General features: G+C 35.6%; 2 protein-coding genes and 1 long non-coding RNA gene across 4 annotated transcripts in view; 1 reads left to right on the top strand and 2 right to left on the bottom strand.

The window, feature by feature from the left end:
• LOC105339984 (uncharacterized) overlaps positions 1–21,292 on the top strand; it is a 311,465-nt gene that overhangs the window by 268,061 nt on the left and 22,112 nt on the right. The window lies entirely within an intron of this gene.
• LOC136273228 (uncharacterized) lies at positions 14,190–15,881 on the bottom strand. Its single transcript, XM_066077615.1, has one exon. It carries the CDS (start codon positions 15,879–15,881, stop codon positions 14,973–14,975), a length of 909 nt encoding a protein of 302 aa, XP_065933687.1. The 3' UTR covers positions 14,190–14,972.
• On the bottom strand, positions 17,369–18,102 carry LOC136273227 (uncharacterized). Its single transcript, XR_010711459.1, has 2 exons — positions 17,855–18,102; positions 17,369–17,456 (listed from the first exon to the last, which is right to left on the bottom strand). It is a non-coding gene; the product is annotated as an uncharacterized lncRNA (long non-coding RNA).

The raw sequence follows: 21,292 nt of genomic DNA, 5'->3' as shown, positions 1-21,292 counted from the left end.
TGTTGTTTTTTTTGCATGTCCATTTTATTTAGAGAAACCTATTTAATCATCATAAATGACTCAATATAGACAGAATATGGACAACGATAATCATTATTTTCAGTAGGTATGTCCAGTATGAAGGTTAAAAAAAACAAACATTGTACGCGCATTTTTCATCGAACTCAAGCGCAAATGAATCTTTTAGTATATATGCGGAGATCCTGGAAATTTCACAGGGGGTTTTGAAGAATAATTTTGTTTTTTAAGAAAGGGGAGCATGCGCGGATCAAAAAATGGTGATTGAGTGTCCGACGGTTATTTGAGTTTGCCAGGAAATGTCCGAGTCATATTAATGTAATTTTATAATGTACTTGTAACCGAAAGAAATTTTGCGGGAGTGGGGTCTGGAACCCTCCCCCTTCTCCTCTAGATCCGCGCATGGGGAAGACCGATGCCGGGAATTTTACGGTAATTTTAACCATTTGTATTTAATAAATCAATTTCAAAACTATCAGAATTCCAATATTACCTTTAAACGCAGCTAAACGTAAAATAAGAACCATTTAGTCTCGGTGAGTATTCGGCCAACCTGCGTCCGCATACAAAAGAAATGGCAATATTCAAGAAATTTGAATGGACGATCTGGATCCTAGGTCATCCATCCCATTCTTTTTCAGACTAAGAGCTACAGACCTGAAGTTAGAAGTTGTCAAACTCTTATTAATTATGTCAATTTATTTTGTCTCAAAGAATCAGGTTATTTTAATCAATGAAGTTTTACCTTAAAAGAAAAAAAAGAAATTGGGCACAATTTTCAATGGTAGCATTTTACAATTTAAAGGTCTAATGAAATTTTGTATGAAGTTTCAAGATACTACTCTTCATTGCCTTATCCGAAATATTGCATGGAATACAGATTTACTTTGCATTTTTTAAATAACAAAAGGATATGCAAAATGAACTTAGATTAACCGCTAACAAACAAGCATGAAGAGAGACCGAGAACTCATTTCTTCTTCTTTTTTTTTTGCATCAAAATAAATTCAAGAAAAAATCAAAATATTTTATTCCTTTACATGCGTTAATGAAAACGTTGATCAGCAAGGTGTTTTATTTCGTGCAATCACCTACTTAATAGATTGTTACACGGGTCTACAACGATTACAAATATCGAAAAGACAATATTGAGGGTGAAGGATGAATGTGTAGTTTGTTTTTTAGATTTATTTTTTATAATTATATTTATCTGGATCAATTTTGTTTGTTGGTTTGTTTTGTTTATTGAAAAGGGGAATACAGAAAATGAGTAATATCCGATATGAAGCCAAGCATATATTTTCATATTATCATTGACTTAAAGCATGTAGGAGAGAAGAAAAATTATATCAGATATTGTATCAATAAGTTAGTTAATATAATGCGCAGATCATGCATTGCTCTACGGTTTTCACAATTACATGTATCAGTTACTTACAGAGAAATGCATTTCCAAAGAGATGATATCGGTAACATATAGTTAACAGTTAAGTTCCAGATTGTCTTCTGCACATGCAAGCACATGTGTAATCCTGATTTAAAAAGAGGTATCATTGTATCATGGCCGGGGGGAGGGGGTCATCGCAACAAGATTGTGTACTAGCGTACTAAGGTGTACATCGTAAATTTAAACACAGTTGATAACAGATTACACAAAATATATAAGCAATTCAGAGATTACAATGCAAATGTCAAAACAATGGATGGCGCCGATCCTCAACTGGTATTTGGAAGCCAACAGTTCAATTCAATGTCATGAGCCATAAATTGCTTGTAACCCTGGAAGGAGGACAGCAGTTAACCAGCGATGGCTTGTATAGCAATTCTGTATCACTCGCAAGGACCAACGTAGACATAAAGCAATGACGATGAGGAGACTGAATTCTCAGCTGAAAGCATACAAGTAAACCAGCAGCAAAAAGGAAACACAATTAGTTATTAGTGAAAATTACAATAATACTTGGGCAACCTAACCTAATATAAAAAAAATAACATTAAACACCTAATCTAAGAGAATTAAGGGACAGGGAGGGTGGGTGTTGTCTTGATGAAAAAGAGGAAGATGCTATTTTTGACATGCACAAGGATTGGGTGAAGCAGGATTATTATAGTTGGGGTAGTTATCTCGCTTGCCACCATTCTTCTTCGATAAATGAAACTTACCACACAGGGTAGTAAATTCACTTACTGTAACGAAGACATCTTGAATTGTTTCAGTACAGGGATATGTGTTAAAAAATGGTTCCAATGCATGGTAATTAAACTCCACTTTTCTACAATACACGGCCGTCATATAAAGTATAATGTGTAATATGTTTTACGGTGTGACCGTTGGGGCGAGCGCAGGAAGAACCACACATCTGTCATCATTGTGAAATGCAACCCGTGGACTTGCCCTAACCAAAAAATTTGGGCTTTGTTTGAAAACTTTTACCGCCACAAGGAACCCAAAGTTATAAAACTTTTATTCCAATGGTCCCTTCCTAGGCTTATACACTTACAAAAACTACCATTGAACATTAATTAAATGTTAAACAGAATTATAAAAATATTTAGATAAACACAAAGCCGTTTTTTTTATGTAAATACCATTATGTTTTATCATTCCTTTACCTTTTAATAATGATCATTAAGATCAGTAAACAATACATTGTGTGTCTGTGTTATTTCTCAATTTGTTCCTTGTTGTTATCTCTGTTTTAATTATTTTCCTCTGTGACAACAATTTTGTTTTTAATATTTTTAATTTTTGTACGCTATATACATAAGCGTTGTAGAAATGTGCCCTCACCCTTTTTTAGTGTGTTATCCAATATTATTTAAAGGTTTGACCACATATGCAACTATAACAAATACATGTAGATATTTTAACAGTTTAATATTTTTCTTTTATTTATTCATTACAAAATGACGTGGCTGCACGTAGATCTAATAATGATTGGACTTTTCTTTTTTCTTTTCTTTTTTAATAAATTTGTGTCACCTACCTAACGTATGCATATATGTTTGGTTCAATATAACAGTAAATTTAGCATGAAACTTGCATATGTATTTACTGAGCAAAAAAAAATTATCAAAAACAAAACTAATCAGCCAAATAGTCACCGATAACACTGATACTGAGTTCTTTCTACACGTTAAATCCAGTACAGATGCTTGATCCACCTCTAAATTTATTGCTGGGAGTTATAGCGAGCGCGCCGGAGCGAAGCGAGCTCTACCGGCAAGGCGTGTGCGAATATAAAAATTCGGACTAGTTGCACATTCATTCAACTGATTTTTTTGGCGTCAGTAAATTGGACCAGTAATGCATTGTTTTAATCGTCCCAGTAGTTCCCTGTAATCATGGCAATTTTTTTTCACTTCACACTCTCACGAGAATCAGCAAGACAATATAAAAACAATAACAATGTATACGACGTACAGTCAATGTTACATCTAAAGTTCAGTTCAGTACATTCTCAATCACAAATAATCGAGTGACGTCACAAAGGTTTACAGATTGATCCGATAGATTTTTTCGGCGTCAGTAAATTTTGACCCACAATTCACAGTACCAATAGTTTCCAACCTCACGTTCTCGCGAGAATCAAAGTACAACCTTTGAGAAGCAAATATAAGATGTGTAATTTTAAGAACATCATGCTTTTTTAAGTAAATAAAACAGTATACTTCGCGTACTTTTATTTCTCAGGGGAGTTTTAAAGAGTAGGCGACACTAAACCAACGTCAGCTTTGACGTAACAATAAGAACTGATAAGGGAAAATTACTGGCTCTAATTGAAGTTATTGTAAATCTGCTGAAATGACCAAAATCCTCTCAAAATCTTGTAAAGGCTAAGCTAAAGAACAGCTGAAGAATAAGGACATTTCTTCAGATTCAGGAAACAGTTGTAAATTGCACTCCTTTGGATGAATGCTCACATTTATTTTATTCACTATAATTACGGTAAATTCCTGGAACGTACACGTAGCATCGCCTTTTTTTTAATAAAAACGGAGTGGATGGGTGGATGGCCTCATCCAAAAAATCTTTGCAAGCAAAACAATCATAAAAATTCTAATCCTTCAGCTCTTTAGCAGTTCAATGGTTTCTTTATGTTCACTTCCATCTATTACATGCTGGGGGGTGGGGGGGGGGGGCACTACGTTCTGTTATTATGATAAGCAAATAATTTTGAGCGTAAATTAAAGAAAAAAATAAACATTATTTGTTTTAAAGTGGAAGGTGGGGGGGGGGGGAATCAATGATAAGTCGATTTTCTATGTGTAAATTGAAAAAAAAAAATAAATATGATTTTTTTTAACATGGGGAGGGGGGGCTCTATGATGAGTCAAGTTTTATATGTTGGTTTAAGAAAAAATATCTACTGCCAAGAAAGGGGGATGAACTGACGTTACAATCACTTTAGAAGAGGAGATAGAGTGCATTGTTAAACTACTGCTCTACTTATAAATAGATAAATTATAACAAATCTTATAAACTATGAATAATGAAAATTTACTGAAAAATGGTATGTTTTATTTTTTTGCATTCAAATTTTACGTTGTTAATTTTATTTTTATTGATTTATTATAATTCATTGTTTGATCACATGCTGTGCTCGCCCCAAAGGTCGCACCGTAAAACATATTATAGCCCGAGATCACTGTGACGTCATACTTAACTTTTGCACTCGACAGTTTTCGTAAATTGTCAAACAAGTTCGGGGAAGAAAATGACGTCATATGTCAGCAAAAGTTCAGATAGGTACAGTTTTTTACTTAAGGAATGAATTCAATATTTATTTGTTTTATACGATATAAATTGGTTTGGGGCAGTTTACGCTTTATAAACCGCGAAGCGGTTTATTAAAAAAAGCGTAAACTGTTTCAAACCATTTTATATCGTATAAAACTAATAAATATTGAATTCATTGCTTATAATTTAATTGTTTTACTCTTCATTGTAGATTAAAACGGTCACTTGACCTTTAAAATGACGTACAATTGTACAAAATTCAAACGAAACGTCAGGCGTATTGATACGTTTTTGACGTTAGTCTTACTATGATGTAGGCAACATTCTTTATAGGATATAACATAATTTTTAGCCAATCAGAAAGCGCGTTACAACCACAATTAAATTATGTACATGTAAGCATTGTGATCCTTCTGTTGTTATTCTTTAGACTTTTGAAACCATAAGTCAGTTGGAGTTTTATGATATTTATTAAGCACTGTAATCGTATAGTGGTATAAAAGCAATATATTATCAATCTGCTATCAGTCTAAAATCCATCTACTAATTATTAATCAAATCATAAGTATAAAATTCAGTAAAATAAAATAAGCAATTGTTAGTACATCCTTTCGGGTCACAGTTCGTAAGTGACTTATAACGAAGTCCATTGTTAAAGGTTAATTACAATTAAGAGTCTTGCATCCGTTGACCGCTTTCCAAAGTCCAATCATCATCGAGAGTTTTATTCTTCCTGGTCATTCCGCTAACAACACAAGTTCTAACTACGCAGTTGTCCCTTTCGGTCAATGACCTTTAACATTGTTCACTATACACTTTTTTCGTATCGAGTGCACAACAAGCTAATGACTAATTAACTTAAAGCAGAATACAATCATAAAATTATATTTCATATATATACGGCTATCTGGTTACATACGTCCCCCTAACAAAAGAAATATCCCCGAGGGAGATTTCTTTCGCCAGGTGCCCGGTGTGAGAAATTATCCTTCAAACTCTTCTAAGTCAGATGAACTTCCTGGTGACACACCGGTCAGAACATCTATGTTAAGAGGTTGAATGAAGTGACCAATTTCCTATACCGGCTTGAGACACAATAATAGTCTGTCAACAAATATGTATACTTCACTCATGACAATATATAATTATTAAACATTTCATGCAAAAGTCAGTAATAATCATATATACTTTTGACAACAATAGTAATCAATACAAAATAATCAAAATCGAATATAATTGCAAATAAATGCAATCAGGATTGTCCAATGTCCAAAGTTCCACACAGGTAACCTATAAAGTCCATTATAAAATGTTAATTCAAGCATAAGCGCCGCTAGAATTATAATAAAATACATAAGCATATATAAAGGTTATACAGTCCAGCGTACATAAAAGTTACACTAAAGTTATCGGTTTCACACTATTGTATCCATTTCGAATAATCGGGACGATAATCAAGAAAAACGTTGTGTAGTTCGGATTCGAAGAATTCCATTCGCAGTTCTCAGCTCACCACATTTTGATTTCGAATATAACATTTCATAATTATTTAAATAACATTTAACATTTTTCACAAATTGAAACATATTGAATACACAATTTTTATAAGCACACCAACGGCACTTCCTGCGCGGATGGCGAGTTTGCTCCTCGCGGAACATCGACTGCGTTCCTCTATTTCTTAGACATCAACGCCCTTTCTGCAAGGTATTCGCGTGCCAAGTCAGGGTCTGGTCCATAGCGTTCAGGCCTCGGATAATCGGAGTTCCTATTCTCTCCGGTCAACTGGTATGCTAATTCTTCAGTGATTGGTCCAATAGCGTGAGCGTCTGCAATTGATCGTCGTGGTTTTCCATAACGGCGAGGTCTCTTTGAGGCCCTAGTGTCCTTTACTATGGGGTTCATTTCAATAGTCTCTTGGGAATTTCGTTGATCAGGATTAACACCAGACAAATTGTCTCTGCCAGAACTTTCCTCATCCCTGTCACCACCCCTTTTTCGACAACCCGACCAGCAACCACAGCACTTATATCCTAACTTTTTGATAGTTTTACGTTTCATGATACAAATTCCGAATACAATTATTATTGCCAAAATCAAAAATACATAAAACCAAAGACTTCCCACCCAAGGTAATAATTCCATAGGTTGTAGTTCATTGCTTACTGGCAATTCCGCCATTAGTGTGTCCATAGGGAAAACTTTAATATCCTTTAATTTATCGGGAATCTTAATGTGTCCCATCCCCGGAAATTTAATGTTAAGGGGATCCGAAAGTGTGTACAATAAAATTTTGAAAGGAGTCCGACATATTAAATTGACTTTCTCGATTATAGTAAGGAGGAAGTAATAATGAACCATGAAAACCAGAACAACCTTGTCCAATCTTGAGATGTTTATCTTTACATTTATTATTTTACCAGTAATTCTAAATTTCTTACAACGACAAAGTTTTACGGTTTCTTTACATAATCGCGGGTTCCGATATTTCAAATATATGTAATCTCCGTTACGTCTGCGGTATTTCATTATCAGTCAAAATGTCAAAGGGATCACACAATTGTACCTATTCAAAAGCGAGCATAACATACAAAGCAAGTTTACTCATTATTATTTATATTTACAACACATTATACAATTGCTTTAATCATGTCGGCCATTTTATCGGCAACAATAGCAAGACAATTCTCTACATGCTGTTGTTTGCTACATGTAACAGCTATATTCTTACGAGGTTTAGGGACTGGTTTACGCGGTTTGGGAATTGGTTTACGGGTGAAGCCTAGACCTACTTTAGAATTTATTTCACCAATTTCCATATCCTCGTCTAAGGGTAAAGCAAATTTTGATAATTTTGATAATGATATTCACTTTGTTCTGACTCAGGGTTCTCATCCGATTCCGACTCAACAGTCTGTTCATGCTCGCCCTTACTCGGTCGACCATCCATGATCTCTTTAGCTCTTATGCGTCTCTGAAGTTCAGCTAAGGGTATATCTTCTTCGTCTGAAGAATTTTCTCTCTCTTGTTGTTTAAACCGAATAGCTCTTTCTAATGGCTCTGGCTGCACCTCGCCATCATCTTCCGAAGATGATCCCTCCTCGGGTGGTACCACATAGTTGGTTTTTCTTAGAGTTCTTCCACCTTCTTCAATATCTTGTGAGAGGGGCCAGTGCGAAATATCCGCCAATCTCAATTGCCGTGCATGGCACTTGGTGATAGATCCAGTTAATTGATCCTTCACAACAAAACTGACTGGTCCTTTCTGTTCAATAATTCGGTAATAAGGGAGCCACTTTTTATCTAGTTTGTTTTGTCTCCTGTTGTTCTTGAGATAGACTGGGTCTCCTACCTGGAAATCTTCATCTTTGCTCTTCTTATCAGCCTGGGCTTTCTGTTTCTTCTTGGCTTCTTTCATATTTCGATGTACTAGCATAAACGCCTTGTGCTGCTCTTGAAGGGCGATCTTATGTTGATCTTCTCCTGCATATCTTCGAAGAGATTTCAGTAAAGTATCAAGAGGTAATACAACGTCTCTATTGTACATCAGATAGTATGGGGAAATCTTTGAAGATTCATTCGGGTGAAATCGAATGGCTGCCAATGTTTGGTAAAGATGAATATCCCATGTTTGGGCATTGTCTGTTACCTTCTTAGCCATTACGTCATGAAGAGTGCGGTGGAATCTCTCTACTTTGCCGTTGCCTTGAGGACTGTAGTAAGATGTTGTGATGTGGTTAATGTTTAGTTCTTTCAAGGTTTCTTGTACCTTTTGATTTACATTCTCTGTTCCATTGTCTGTGAGAATTTGAAGAGGACAGCCATATCTGGGGTATATTTCTTCTAATATTAGGTGCACTATATTGTCAGCTGACTTGTCAGGAACGGGGAAGGCTTCCGGCCATCCAGAGTAAATGTCAATGAAAGAAACTATATACTTGTTTCCTGTCAGTGAAGTTGGATATGGTCCTGACAAATCGAGTCCTACCTTAGCCATTGGAAAAGGTGGTATGTCTGTCTCTTGAAGTGGAGGTTGAGTTCTCTTATTGCTCCTCGTTTGGCATATTACGCATCCTTCTATATAAGAATATAACCTCTTGTATAAGTTTGGCATATACTATTTTTGTCTGATTACGTCATACGTTTTGTCAACTCCCATATGTCCAAGTCCATCATGGTATTGTTGTACTACCAAAAGTTCTAACTCACGTGGTATATACAGGCGCAGTCTCGGACCTTCAGAATCTCCATCTGAAAGATAGTACATTAAGCCATCTATTTCAAGAAACTTCTTTTCTTCGGTCGCCGTTGCTTTTCCTTTACTCAACCTATTCCTCAGCTTTTTGATCTGCTCATCATTTTGTTCGCTTTCCTTTATGTTTATTTCTTCCGGTAAGTCGATGAAAGGCTTGAGCAATTCGTCCTGCTGTTTAACTCCGCACCTAGCTAATCTTTTAGGTGAGAAAGCATTTGAGTTTAGTACGTTTACTTCAAAGAAATTGTCTTTAACATCCGGTTCATCACATTCAGATTTTTCTTCCTCTTCATCATCAGAGATAGCGGACGGTAACCTTGATAAAAGATCCGCACAGCAATTGAACCTTCCTTCTATGTACTCCACCTTGCAGTCATACCCAGCGATACTCAAAGCCCATAATTGAATCTTTTTATTTTGCATAGGGGATTCTAAAATATATTTGAGCGGTTTGTGATCTGTCCGTATAGTAAACTCAGCACTGTGAAGGTAATGGTCCAGCTTCTGGAGGGCGTAGTGGATTGCAAATGCCTCCTTTTCTATGGTTGACCATTTCACCTGGGTTTTACTCAGCTTGTGGGATAGATAGTATATCGGCTTATCTTCTCTTTCGTCAGTCTTTTGGGTGAGGCAAGCTCCGATACAATCGTCGCTGGCATCGATGTACAAGATGTATGGCTTATTAGTATCTGGATAAGCTAATAAGGGCACTACTGTTAAACTCTCTTTAAGGAAGTCAAACGCTTCTTGACAGCATGATGTCCACTTGAATCTGGCATACTTCCTGGTTAAGTCGATCAATGGCTCCGCAATCTTTGAGAAATTTGTTATACATCTTCTATAATAACTGCACATACCTATAAAACCACGGACTTATCTAACTGTAGTGGGGGCTGGTAATTTTGTAATGGCTTCCACTTTCTTCGGATCCGGTTTGACGCCATGTTCATTGATAATAAAACCGAGATATTCAGTCTGCTCTTTGAAGAAACTACACTTCTTTAACTTCAGTTTTAGTCCATCTTCAAGGGAAAAATTATTGTTCACTTTTCCATAAAAAACAATCACAGTATTTGGTTTCACCATAAGTTTCTTGCGTGTTCTTACGATCGTTGAAATGTGTAGATCCTCCTTTAATTCAGCATAAGCCCTGCCATCAATGCGCATGAGTCCAAGATCAAAATATAGACGAACATTGTTTTTCTTGATCCTATCACGACCGAGAATTAGGTTTCGGTTGAGTCCCCTTGTCACAAAAAGTTTATGGTCTAAAGTTAACCCTGCAATCTTAAATGAAATATTTACATACCCTAACGCGATTTAAGAATAAGCATTTGCAGCTTGAAGACAAGGATATCATTTTTACACAGTTTGGGGCGGGGGAACAAATTATAATACATTTTTTTACTAATCAAAGATACGGCCGCGCAAGTATCTACTAACGCTCTGAATTTATTTTTACCAATCTTTAATAAACAGCTACTGGGGTTGTTTGTAAAATTAATTTCAAATGTAGGTCGTTTATGAACGTTCTTCCTTCGGGCTTCAACGAAGGAAGAACATCTTAGTTTTCCTGATTTTGTTTATCAAAAGGGGCGCGAGGGGTCCAGATTTTGGGTGATCTCCTATCATGCCCTTCCTTTTCTTCACTTTGACCCAACCCCGCAAATTGTTTTTCCAATTGTTCCATTTGATTTTTAAATTATTTTCTATCATAACCATTTCCAGTTGCCATATAGGTTGCTGATTATTTACTTTGAGATAGTGAACAGAGATATTGAGAAAAAGTTCTTACCTTAACAGTTCAGTTTTTCTTTAGCACTTCGTTTTGTCCTGGTCACTGGCACCATAAAAGTCTATGTGGTCCTTCTGTTGTTATTCTTTAGACTTTTGAAACCATAAGTCAGTTGGAGTTTTATGATATTTATTAAGCACTGTAATCGTATAGTGGTATAAAAGCAATATATAATCAATCTGCTATCAGTCTAAAATCCATCTACTAATTATTAATCAAATCATAAGTATACAAATCAGTAAAATAAAATAAGCAATTGTTAGTACATCCTTTCGGGTCACAGTTCGTAAGTGACTTATAACGAAGTCCATTGTTAAAGGTTAATTACAATTAAGAGTCTTGCATCCGTTGACCGCTTTCCAAAGTCCAATCATCATCGAGAGTTTTATTCTTTCTGGTCATTCCGCTAACACCACAAGTTCTAACTACGCAGTTGTCCCTTTCGGTCAATGACCTTTAACATTGTTCACTATACACTTATTTCGTATCGAGTGCACAACAAGCTAATGACTAATTAACGTAAAGCAGAATACAATCATAAAATTATATTTCATAGATATACGGCTATCTGGTTACTGTCGCCGGTGATAATTTACAGATAAATTTCCAATTCTTCAACAGACTTGAGATTCTGTACATAACTTTACTACTTTACTACATATACTTTACTTTACACAATCACTTGACTCGTACACGTACTTCACTTTCATATACTTGTGTACTACATTAATACATTTATTTTACGGCAACTACTACGCGCCTTACTCTGAAATACATACAACATATGTTTACATCAAAACAATACACATACTTTTACATAATAGTTTCCGTATGAGCAAATACTCATTATCACACATTACTTCGAAATACTTCCAAATTACTCACGGAAAATATAAAACAAGATTATCTGGCCATTTTAGGAATAAAATACGGCATTAAATCCGTTGCATTAAAATAAAAACAAACTTTCCCAGAATAGTTGGACTCTGGTCAAAAATACTTATACATTACATGTAGGATGAAATGAGGGAGCTGGTAGAAAACGTCCGCTCTCTCCAATTGCTACGCCAAGATTGAATTCTTAAATGCACGGGATTAGAACCCGCCTAGTAAAACCGGCTGAGTGAGCGTTAAACTATTGAAAGCAACTCTAACAATAAATTAGTAACATTATAAACGTAGCACAAAATGTATGGAAAGTAATTAGGGACATAAATTGTGACATACCTCCCCCCTTTAATAAAAAAACATATTTTTTTTTTATACACAACAATTTATGTACATGAACTATGTTTTTACGAATTTTTTTACGATAAAAACAAGATAAAACTGTTTATTTCCTCCTTTTATTTACAATGAAACACTCATTTCTAATCTTACTCACGTCTGACGACTTAAATAGTCCGCTCCAACATTGTCTTTTCCTCTAATTGCAATAATGCGGAATCGATATGGCTGTAACAGCAATGCCCAGCGCATCAGTCTAGAATTCACTAACTTTGTTTTGTTTAGATACATGAGAGGGTAATGATCAGTCTCTAATATGAACTCTTTTCCATAAAGATATCTATGAAATTTTTGCACTGACCATATGATGCCCAGACATTCCTTCTCGATGGTTGAGTAATGTTCCTCACTTGTCTTGAGTTTGCGACTAGCGTAAGCCACTGGGAGTTTGAGATCACAGTCTTCCTATAGAAGCACTGCTCCGAGTCCTCTATCCGATGCGTCTGTCTGCACTATAAAAACCTTAGAAAGATCTGGCAATTTCAAAATTGGAAATGTGGTAATTGAGGATTTTAAAGTTTGAAAAGCTAGTTCTTGTGCTTCCGTCCACTGAAGTTTGCTTGGTGAGAACTTCCGGGTGAGATCTGTTAAAGGAAGTGCAATTTGAGCAAAATTCGCAATAAATTTTCTATAGAAATTTACCAATCCTAGAAAAGACCGTAACTGTTTTTTCGTTGCAGGATGATTTGCCTCTCGAATAGCTTTGACTTTGTCGGGATGAGGGTGCAGTTTGTTGTCTCCCACTATAGGTCCTAGACATTCCAGCTTTGGGTACGCCAATGAACACTTCGTTGGCCTTGCTGTGAGATTGGCTGAACGTAGACGCTGTAACACCCAGAAAGCACAGACATATGATGATCAAAAGTATTAGTAAAGATCAAAATATCATCGATGAAATTGTCCACATTTGATACATTTTGCAACACATCACGCATGAGACGACAAAAAGTTGCTGGTGCCGTGACCAACCCAAAAGGCATTTTAGTGAACTGGAAAAGACCTAAAGGAGTCTGTAAAGCTGTCAAAGGACGGACAGAATGAGTCAATGGAACCTGTCAATACCCCTAAGACAAATCTAACCGAGAAAAATATTTATGACCTGATAGTTTAGCAAACATTGCATCGACATCTGGCATTGGTTCAGCGTCAAACACAGTGATACGATTGAGAGCCCTAAAATCAACACAAAAGCGATAAGTGTTGTCTTTCTTGGTTACAAGGACTATTGGCGATGAATAGGGACTATCTGAAGGTTCTATGACCCCAAATTCTAGCATCTTGCTCACCTCATCTTTAACAGTGTCCATCATAGCAAACGGGATTTGTCTTGGACTTACTCTTACAGGTCTATCTGTTGTCGTCCGTATCTCATGTTCGAGTACATGCGTATGCCCTGGTACGTCTGACAAAACATCACTATACCTGTACAGAAGTTCTTTCATTTTCTGCTTTTCCTCTCTACTAAGCTCTGGATTTACATCTACATCAACGTGCGTTTCTTGAGACTGAACTTCCAAGAAATCTGTTCCTTGACTACACTCAACATCTGAGTCATCAATCTGTTCTGAATCTACAACTGACATAACACAATTCACAACTGGTTCACATCTTTCTACATATTTCTTCAACATGTTTGCATGATATGTCTTTACTTTGCCCTTTACTTCTAACTGATAGTCTACTTTACCTAATCTTTTAACTATTTGGTATGGACCTTGCCATTGCATCATGAGCTTGTTACTATCAGATGGAAAAGAATCAAAACTTTCTCACCTGGTTTCATATTCCGCACTCTAGCCTTCTTGTCAAAGTACACTTTATGTCTTTATGTTGCTTTCTTCAGATTCTCCTGCGCTAACTCCCATGTTGATTCTAACCGCTCTCGGAGATCTAAAACGTATTGGTATGTAGACTTTACCTGCTGATCTTGGATTTCCTTTGTCCACAATTCTTTCAGAATTGTCATTGGTCCCCGAACAGTACGGCCATACAATAACTCAAAGGGAGCAAACCCGAGGCTTTCTTGGGGAACCCCACGATATGCAAAAAGCACAGTGGGTAAATATTCATCCGAATCTTTAGGTCTATCTATACACATACGCTTCAGCATTTGTTTGAGTGTACCGTTGAAACGTTCCACTAGCCCGTTACAGATAGGGTGATATGGCGTAGTGGTCAGCTGTTTCAATGAAATGAGCCTACCTACCTCCTTCATAAGCCCTGAAGTAAACTGACTTCCCATGTCTGTCAAGATTTCCTCTGGTATGCCTGTATAAGAAAACATTTCGAGAAGAGCTTCAGCTACCCGCTCGGTATCTATTCCAGGAAGAGCCTTGGCTTGTGGAAACCTTGTAGCGTAATCTACTAACGTTAAAATAAAGCGATTACCTTTATCAGTAGGAGGATGTAATGGACCCACAATGTCGACTGCAATTCTTTTGAAAGGTACATCTATCAAAGGCATGCTATCTAACGGAACTTTACTCACCTTTCCTTTTGACACTGTCCTTTGACAGGTATCACAAGATTGACAGAACCGTTTGATCTCGGACTGCATACCTGGCCAAAAGAATTCTGACAAAATTCTAGAAATCGTTCTCTGTATTGCTAAGTGCCCTGACATAATTGATTCATGAGCCAACTTTATTACAATATGGCGAAACTTTGCAGAAACAATGAGCTGACAATAAGTTTTACCTCTATCTTTTTCCAATCCTTCATATTCATGGTACAGTAAACCTTTCCTTTCAATCCATTTTACTTTACCATCACGTGATGTTCGACCTTCTCTTGCATACCGACGTGCTGTTTCTAGCGAAGGATCTGCTTGTTGTTCTCGCAGTATGTCCTCAGGACTGATTTCCTCTTTGACGATTTCAGGAACCTTGAGTGGTGGGTAGACTTTCTGTTTGTCTTTTACCTGCTTTCGCTTCTCCACAGTAGACAGTGTTTGGTTTCCATTCTGGATCTGGATCAAGTGGTTTTCTTGCATTATCTACTTCACCTATGATCAAATCAAATACAGGGTTATCCATACACCAAACTTCATATTCACCAGATGCATAAGGGGAATCAATAACAACTTTTGCCACTGGGACCACTATCCTTGTACTATCTGCTAGAATACAAGTTTCCTGTTTATCTGTAAAGTGGTCATCTCTTACAAGACTTTTCCGTACTACAATGTTCCGACAACCAGAATCTCTAAGTAACGTTACTGGTTGACCATCAACGTAACCCGCTGAGAGTGGCATTGGTTTTTGCACAGAGTGACAAGCAGATGTTAAGACAGGTGTATGGTCACTTACTTGAGTATAAATTGATGGACTTTGGGTGCAGATAAGAGCAGCGCAATTCTTTGCAGTAGCTTGACAAGTGGCTTGTTTGTCTTGGTCGTCCTGCGCATATACTGCTGCACTAGAATTTCTGTTTCTGAATTTGCATTGTGGTGCTATATGACCGTGTTTATTACAAATATAACACTTTCTCTCATTTATTGGAACAAACCTTGACTTCTGTTGTTGTTGAGGGTGTCCTTCTTTTGGTTTCTCTGGTATTTTGTTTACTTCAACTGGTTTCCTCATGACTTTTGAACATAAGTTTATAGCACTTGTACTCCTTGCTTCCCTGAACTGATCGGCCAGTGTACACATCTCATCAGCTGTCTTTGGAACGTTTTGCTTAAGAAAGACTGACAATTCAAAATTACATACATGTAAAATTTGATCACAAAGCATAAGATCAATTAGAGATTCAAAAGTACAATCTATTTTCGACATTTCCATCCAACGAGTTAAATACGAAAAAGTCTAACTGTGAACTGAGAAAATGTTTCTCCAACTTCAGGTCTGCATGAACGAAATTTTCGCTTGAAACCATCTTCGGTCATTTCGTACCTTCGAAGTAAAGCTGCTTTGAGCTCTTCATAATCACTGACTTTTGCTGTAGACATGAGAGCATACACATCCAAAGCTCGTCCTTTCAACAGAGCACTTAAATGTGTAGACCACAACGATTTGTCCCAACCCATAGCGGTCGCATATCTCTCAAACCTTCTCAAATAGCTATCAATCTCATCTTTATTCTCTTCGAATGGAGGAATTTTGGGAAGATAAGGCTTAACCATTGCGTCAACAGCCTTACCTCTAGCAGTTTTCTCTGTCATTTCTAACTCGTGTTCCTCTTCCAACTCCTTCATTTTCATTTCGTAGTACAAACGTTCCATCATAAGTTGATGTTCTCTTTCATCTTTTTTTCTCTGACGAATTTCTGCTCTCTCTTCTCTCTGAAATTTCTGTTGATCACTAACATATTTTTTCAACTCATCATCTTTGTAACCTAACCTTTCACCTGCAGCTATTTAGTCTTGTACTGAATCCATATTAGACATTTTGTAAGACATAAATACTTTGCTAACACATTGGTCTGGACACAAATACTGCAGTACTTCTTTGTAATCTACTAACTTTTTATTTCTACCACTTTTTTCAGCAATTGACTTTTCAGAATGGGCGACACAATTGTACTTTGTTTTATTCACTTTGATACAATTACCCTGACCAGTTTCCACACACTCTGAGGAAGTCCAACCAACACCCTTTCTACAGATCTGGATCCCAAATTACCAAATGACCGTGTCTCCTACAAAAACATACAAGACAGCCAAATAGATTAACAAATGTGCATACATTCATAAACAGTGACAGAACACACAGCAAATTTAGATAAATATTGTACAAACTAATTCATCTGTTTTGTTTCAAAAGAAAACTTTTTAAGTCAAAATTCTGTTTCATATTAGTTTTCAAGACACAATCATTTTTTTTTTCAATTCACATAAAGTTTTGTTTTCAGAAACAGTAAAACTTGTTTAAGGAATTGTTGTATCACGTTCCTGGGTTTTAATCAGGACATCGTTGAGGAGTGTAGTAATTATGTAGGTATCTGGTCTGCGGAGATATTTTCTCTTGGAGGATAACTTCAAAGATAGCTGATTTGAGTAGTTGTTCCCGTAGGATTCTAAGTCAGTTTAATAGAGATCTGATTTAGGTCTTGAAATCTTTGATTTGGTATCCTTGGAGACGTATCCCTGGATAGGTTTCTCTCTGGTGTAGGTATCTTATACAAAATGATGTAAGATCACTGGATAGGTATCTTTGTATAGATATTGCTGGATCCTTGAAGAAGTATTTCTGGATAGGCACTGCAGCATCCCACTTCTGACACCATTTGTCGCCGGGTGGCGTTGCGGCTCCAAAATAATAATGTTCAATAGGTTTACGTAGCTTTTATTCAGGTGATAATTTACAGATAAATTTCCAATTCTTCAACAGACTTGAGATTAAGGTACAAAAAGGGATCTGAAATATAAATGAAATGATAAATACACAGATAACATTATTTTACTCATAGTTGCATTTTACTGCGCATTCCTTTACTCAATACATTTTCCTGTATTTACACTTACATTTTGCACATTTTGCTGTACATAACTTTACTACTTTACTACATATACTTTACTTTACACAATCACTTGACTCGTACACGGACTTCACTTTCATACACTTGTGTACTACATTAATACATTTATTTTACGGCAACTACTACGCGCCTTACTCTGAAATACATACAACATATGTTTACATCACTTCGAAATACTTCCAAATTACTCACGGAAAATATAAAACAAGATTATCTGGCCATTTTAGGAATAAAATACGGCATTAAATCCGTTTCATTAAAATAAAGACAAACTTACCCAGAATAGTTGGACTCTGGTCAGAAATACTTATACATTACATGTAGGATGAAATGAGGGAGCTGGTAGAAAACGTCCGCTCTCTCAAATTGCTACGCCCAGACTGAATTCTTAAATGCACGGGTTTAGAACCCGCCCTGTAAAACCGGCTGAGTGAGCTTTAAACTATGGAAAGCAACTCTAACAATAAATTAGTAACATTATAAACGTAGCACAAAATGTATGGAAAGTAATTAGGGACGTAAATTGTGACAGTTACAGCATATATGTTGTTTACTTTAATGTTGTTAAATAAAAATGATGTATGCGATTTACAGGTAAGAATTTTCCGTAGAAACGCTTCCTGTTCCACCATGTTGCTATGCACCGCAAAGGATTTTGGGATATGTAGAACTTTTTCACGCGGGTCCACAACATTTTCTTTGAACAATGTGCAGAACACGGGATTGCATTTCTTTTAAAGCAAAACGAAATACTGATTTACGATGAAGATAATATTATCATCGTGGAGATGATTTTAAAAAGTGAACTTTTCGTATACGATAATATCTTGAATATGAATTTAAATACGCTTATTTTAAGTTACGGTCATTAGGGATATTAATTATGACTTTCGCATTTTTTATTCGCAAACCATTTAAAACCTTCAGCAGCAATTTATGAATTATTTATTACATATTACACAATTTTAAAGAGATAACTAAATAGATTATGCTTTATAATTGTAATCGCTATCTTCCGTGGAAAAAAAATGCATGAAAAAAATGTTGTTCATCAATCAAATTTGCTGTAGCCTCAGCAATCGAAAATAATTAAGAAACTGTATATTGATAGATTGACACATTAACAAACATTCAGACCCGCAATGTATTTTTTACAAATTCTATAAAATGTAGACTCAATGACTGAATTCTTTACCGTTTTCCCTTTGGGGTATTTTGAATCACATGTGTATGCTACGTGTACATATAGATGGAAAGCCATATAGATAAACACTTTAAGTGTTGAATTTTCAAAAGATGTTGTGTACATGCAAAGCAATGCAATGCTAGGGCGATTAAATTCTAACAATGTATACGGTGAGAGTCGGACTGATGCTGGTTCTGCTTGTTCTACAAATAGTGAATGTAATACGACGTATTTAGGTGTTATTTTCTAAACAAATAAGTATTGCTTTCTTAAAAGCTTGCATTACTAAACAAAGTATTTTATCGGAAGCATTATTAGTTACCTTAGCTGCATATATGTAGCTCTCGGTCTGGAAAAAATACTATCATCCGAAATTGTTCATACAAGGGCTACACAGACTTGCAGCTAACATTACCTTAGAATTTGCTGCTGTTCATTAATTCATTAAAAAGACGTGCACATTCAAGTTTTAATATGTCATTTGATGTGGGATTGATGACGTCTATTTATATTGTTTTCATTAAAGACAGACGAGACGTTCCTCAATTTTCTATACTTATTAACATTTCAACCTGTTAATTCCCAAAAATTCAGAGTACATGACCAGGCTCGTATCATAACGTCCACCATTATATTATAATGCCTTCAGTACTGTTTTCTTAAAGTCCACAAGGGGTTATATGTAGTGTTGTGATATTTAATTTATATAGATCCTCGAGATCTTTGTTTCAACATCCCCACACTTGGCGGTTGCCCTAGCCAAGGTGTTTCCGGAATGTCTCCTCCTCTATATGGGGAGTAGCCCGTGTCCCAGTCTGTATAAAAGAGTAGGCAGCAATACAGCTTCCATATGACTACTCTTTTATTACTTTAATGACATTTTAACAATAAATATCAATATTAATTACAATGAAATTTATCAACAATAATATTCATTACAAAAATCTCTGAAAATAAAATATTAGTTGAACCCTCTGAATCTATAAACTTTACTTTTGAGAATGCGCGCAAGCGTTATAATTTATCTTACCTGTATAAAGAGGAGGCAGAAAGACAGCTTCCAGATGACTACTGGAGAACTGTGTTTCCCGCACCCCCATTTTATACGCACGAACACTGCGCTACAACATTCTCCTCCTAATAAGTAAATGCGAGCAAGTGCATACTAATGACCTGACGCACCGCGGTCAGTAGTAGCATTTTATTTAGATATCTGACCCGGCGTCGGCAGGCTCATCACTGGACTTTATAACACATTTCTCCATGAACATAAATAAACATACGTTATCTATTTAACACATGTACTTTAACCAATTTCTATAAAATTTCCGTTATGATACCCCCCCCCCCCCCCACTAACAAAAAATCTTGTCCTCAAGATTAAAAGCATTCAATATAATTTTAAATTTTTTTTCGGATCTTCGCTGTGATTCAGTTGGTTCGTACATATATGTCTACAACGAGAAAAGGAGAATTAAAATCATGCAAAAACATATTTATAATATCCCAAGACACACAAAAAGATAATAATAATAATGGAATACACCACACAATAAAATACTTGTATCATAAGGATCACACTATTGTAATGTATTGACAATATTTTGGCTTAAGCCTTTTATTTTAGTAGAATCGGCAATCTCTAGTTTAGTGTTAAGTAATACATGATAAACTAAAACCGATAATAATCATTTGACCACATACAATTTTTAGATTTGGCGTAACCAAATTATGATTCAAGGTTTAAAAATCAAAGTCCAACGCTTGTATATCACATCCGTAGAAAAGAGCACATTGTCAAAATAAATATTTTTTTTGACAAAAATTATTAATTCAGTGTCTCATAATTTATTTGTTTGTCATCAAGTAACCGTATTAGCAAAATACAATTAATATCATCGAAAAATTGTACATGAAGCTCAGTATGCCTCTCAGCAGTAGCCATAGTCATTTTCTTCCATAACAATTATAAGCTGCGAAGACAAGAGACTATAGACAAAAAATGTTATAATGTTACTAAGAATTGTGTGTACCAACAATTCTATGATGTTATTTTTATACATTCATTTTATATTTAACTTAATTAAGCATGTTATTAACTCTTGATTTGTGTGTTACATAAATATTGATAACTAATTCAGGATATATTTAAAAAACCAAAGCACACGTATGTTACATCAATTTGATAAAATTTAAAAAAATTCAAAACAAAACCTGCTAGAACTATATAACAAATTATTGTTAAAAACAATAAACTGATGAAGTTTGAAGTATGTTGTTACTTTATATTTTGATTAATTTGTAGATATGACCGAAATATTAAATGGTGAGCCAAATGTTATAAATCATTTCAACCAATTCATAGAATACAACAATTTCTAAGAGGAGGTTCAAGTTATATAAAAGCTTATATCATTTGAAACTGTAATGTGAAAGAATGGTTTAAGTTTACACAAAGTATACACAATATGAATATTGTATCATTTGTTTAAATCTATTATCTTTAGATATCAGTTATGCTAAATTAAC

Source organism: Magallana gigas, chromosome 1 (genome assembly GCF_963853765.1).
Source record: "Magallana gigas chromosome 1, xbMagGiga1.1, whole genome shotgun sequence".
Taxonomy (NCBI): domain Eukaryota; kingdom Metazoa; phylum Mollusca; class Bivalvia; order Ostreida; family Ostreidae; genus Magallana; species Magallana gigas.
The sequence above is the reverse complement of the archived record's forward strand: the minus strand, read 5'-3'. Positions and strand labels throughout refer to the sequence as shown.

Excerpts from the sequence above, each read along its gene's own strand:
- LOC136273228 (XM_066077615.1), bottom strand. The coding sequence starts at position 15,881 with ATGGAAATGTCGAAAATAGATTGTACTTTTGAATCTCTAATTGATCTT.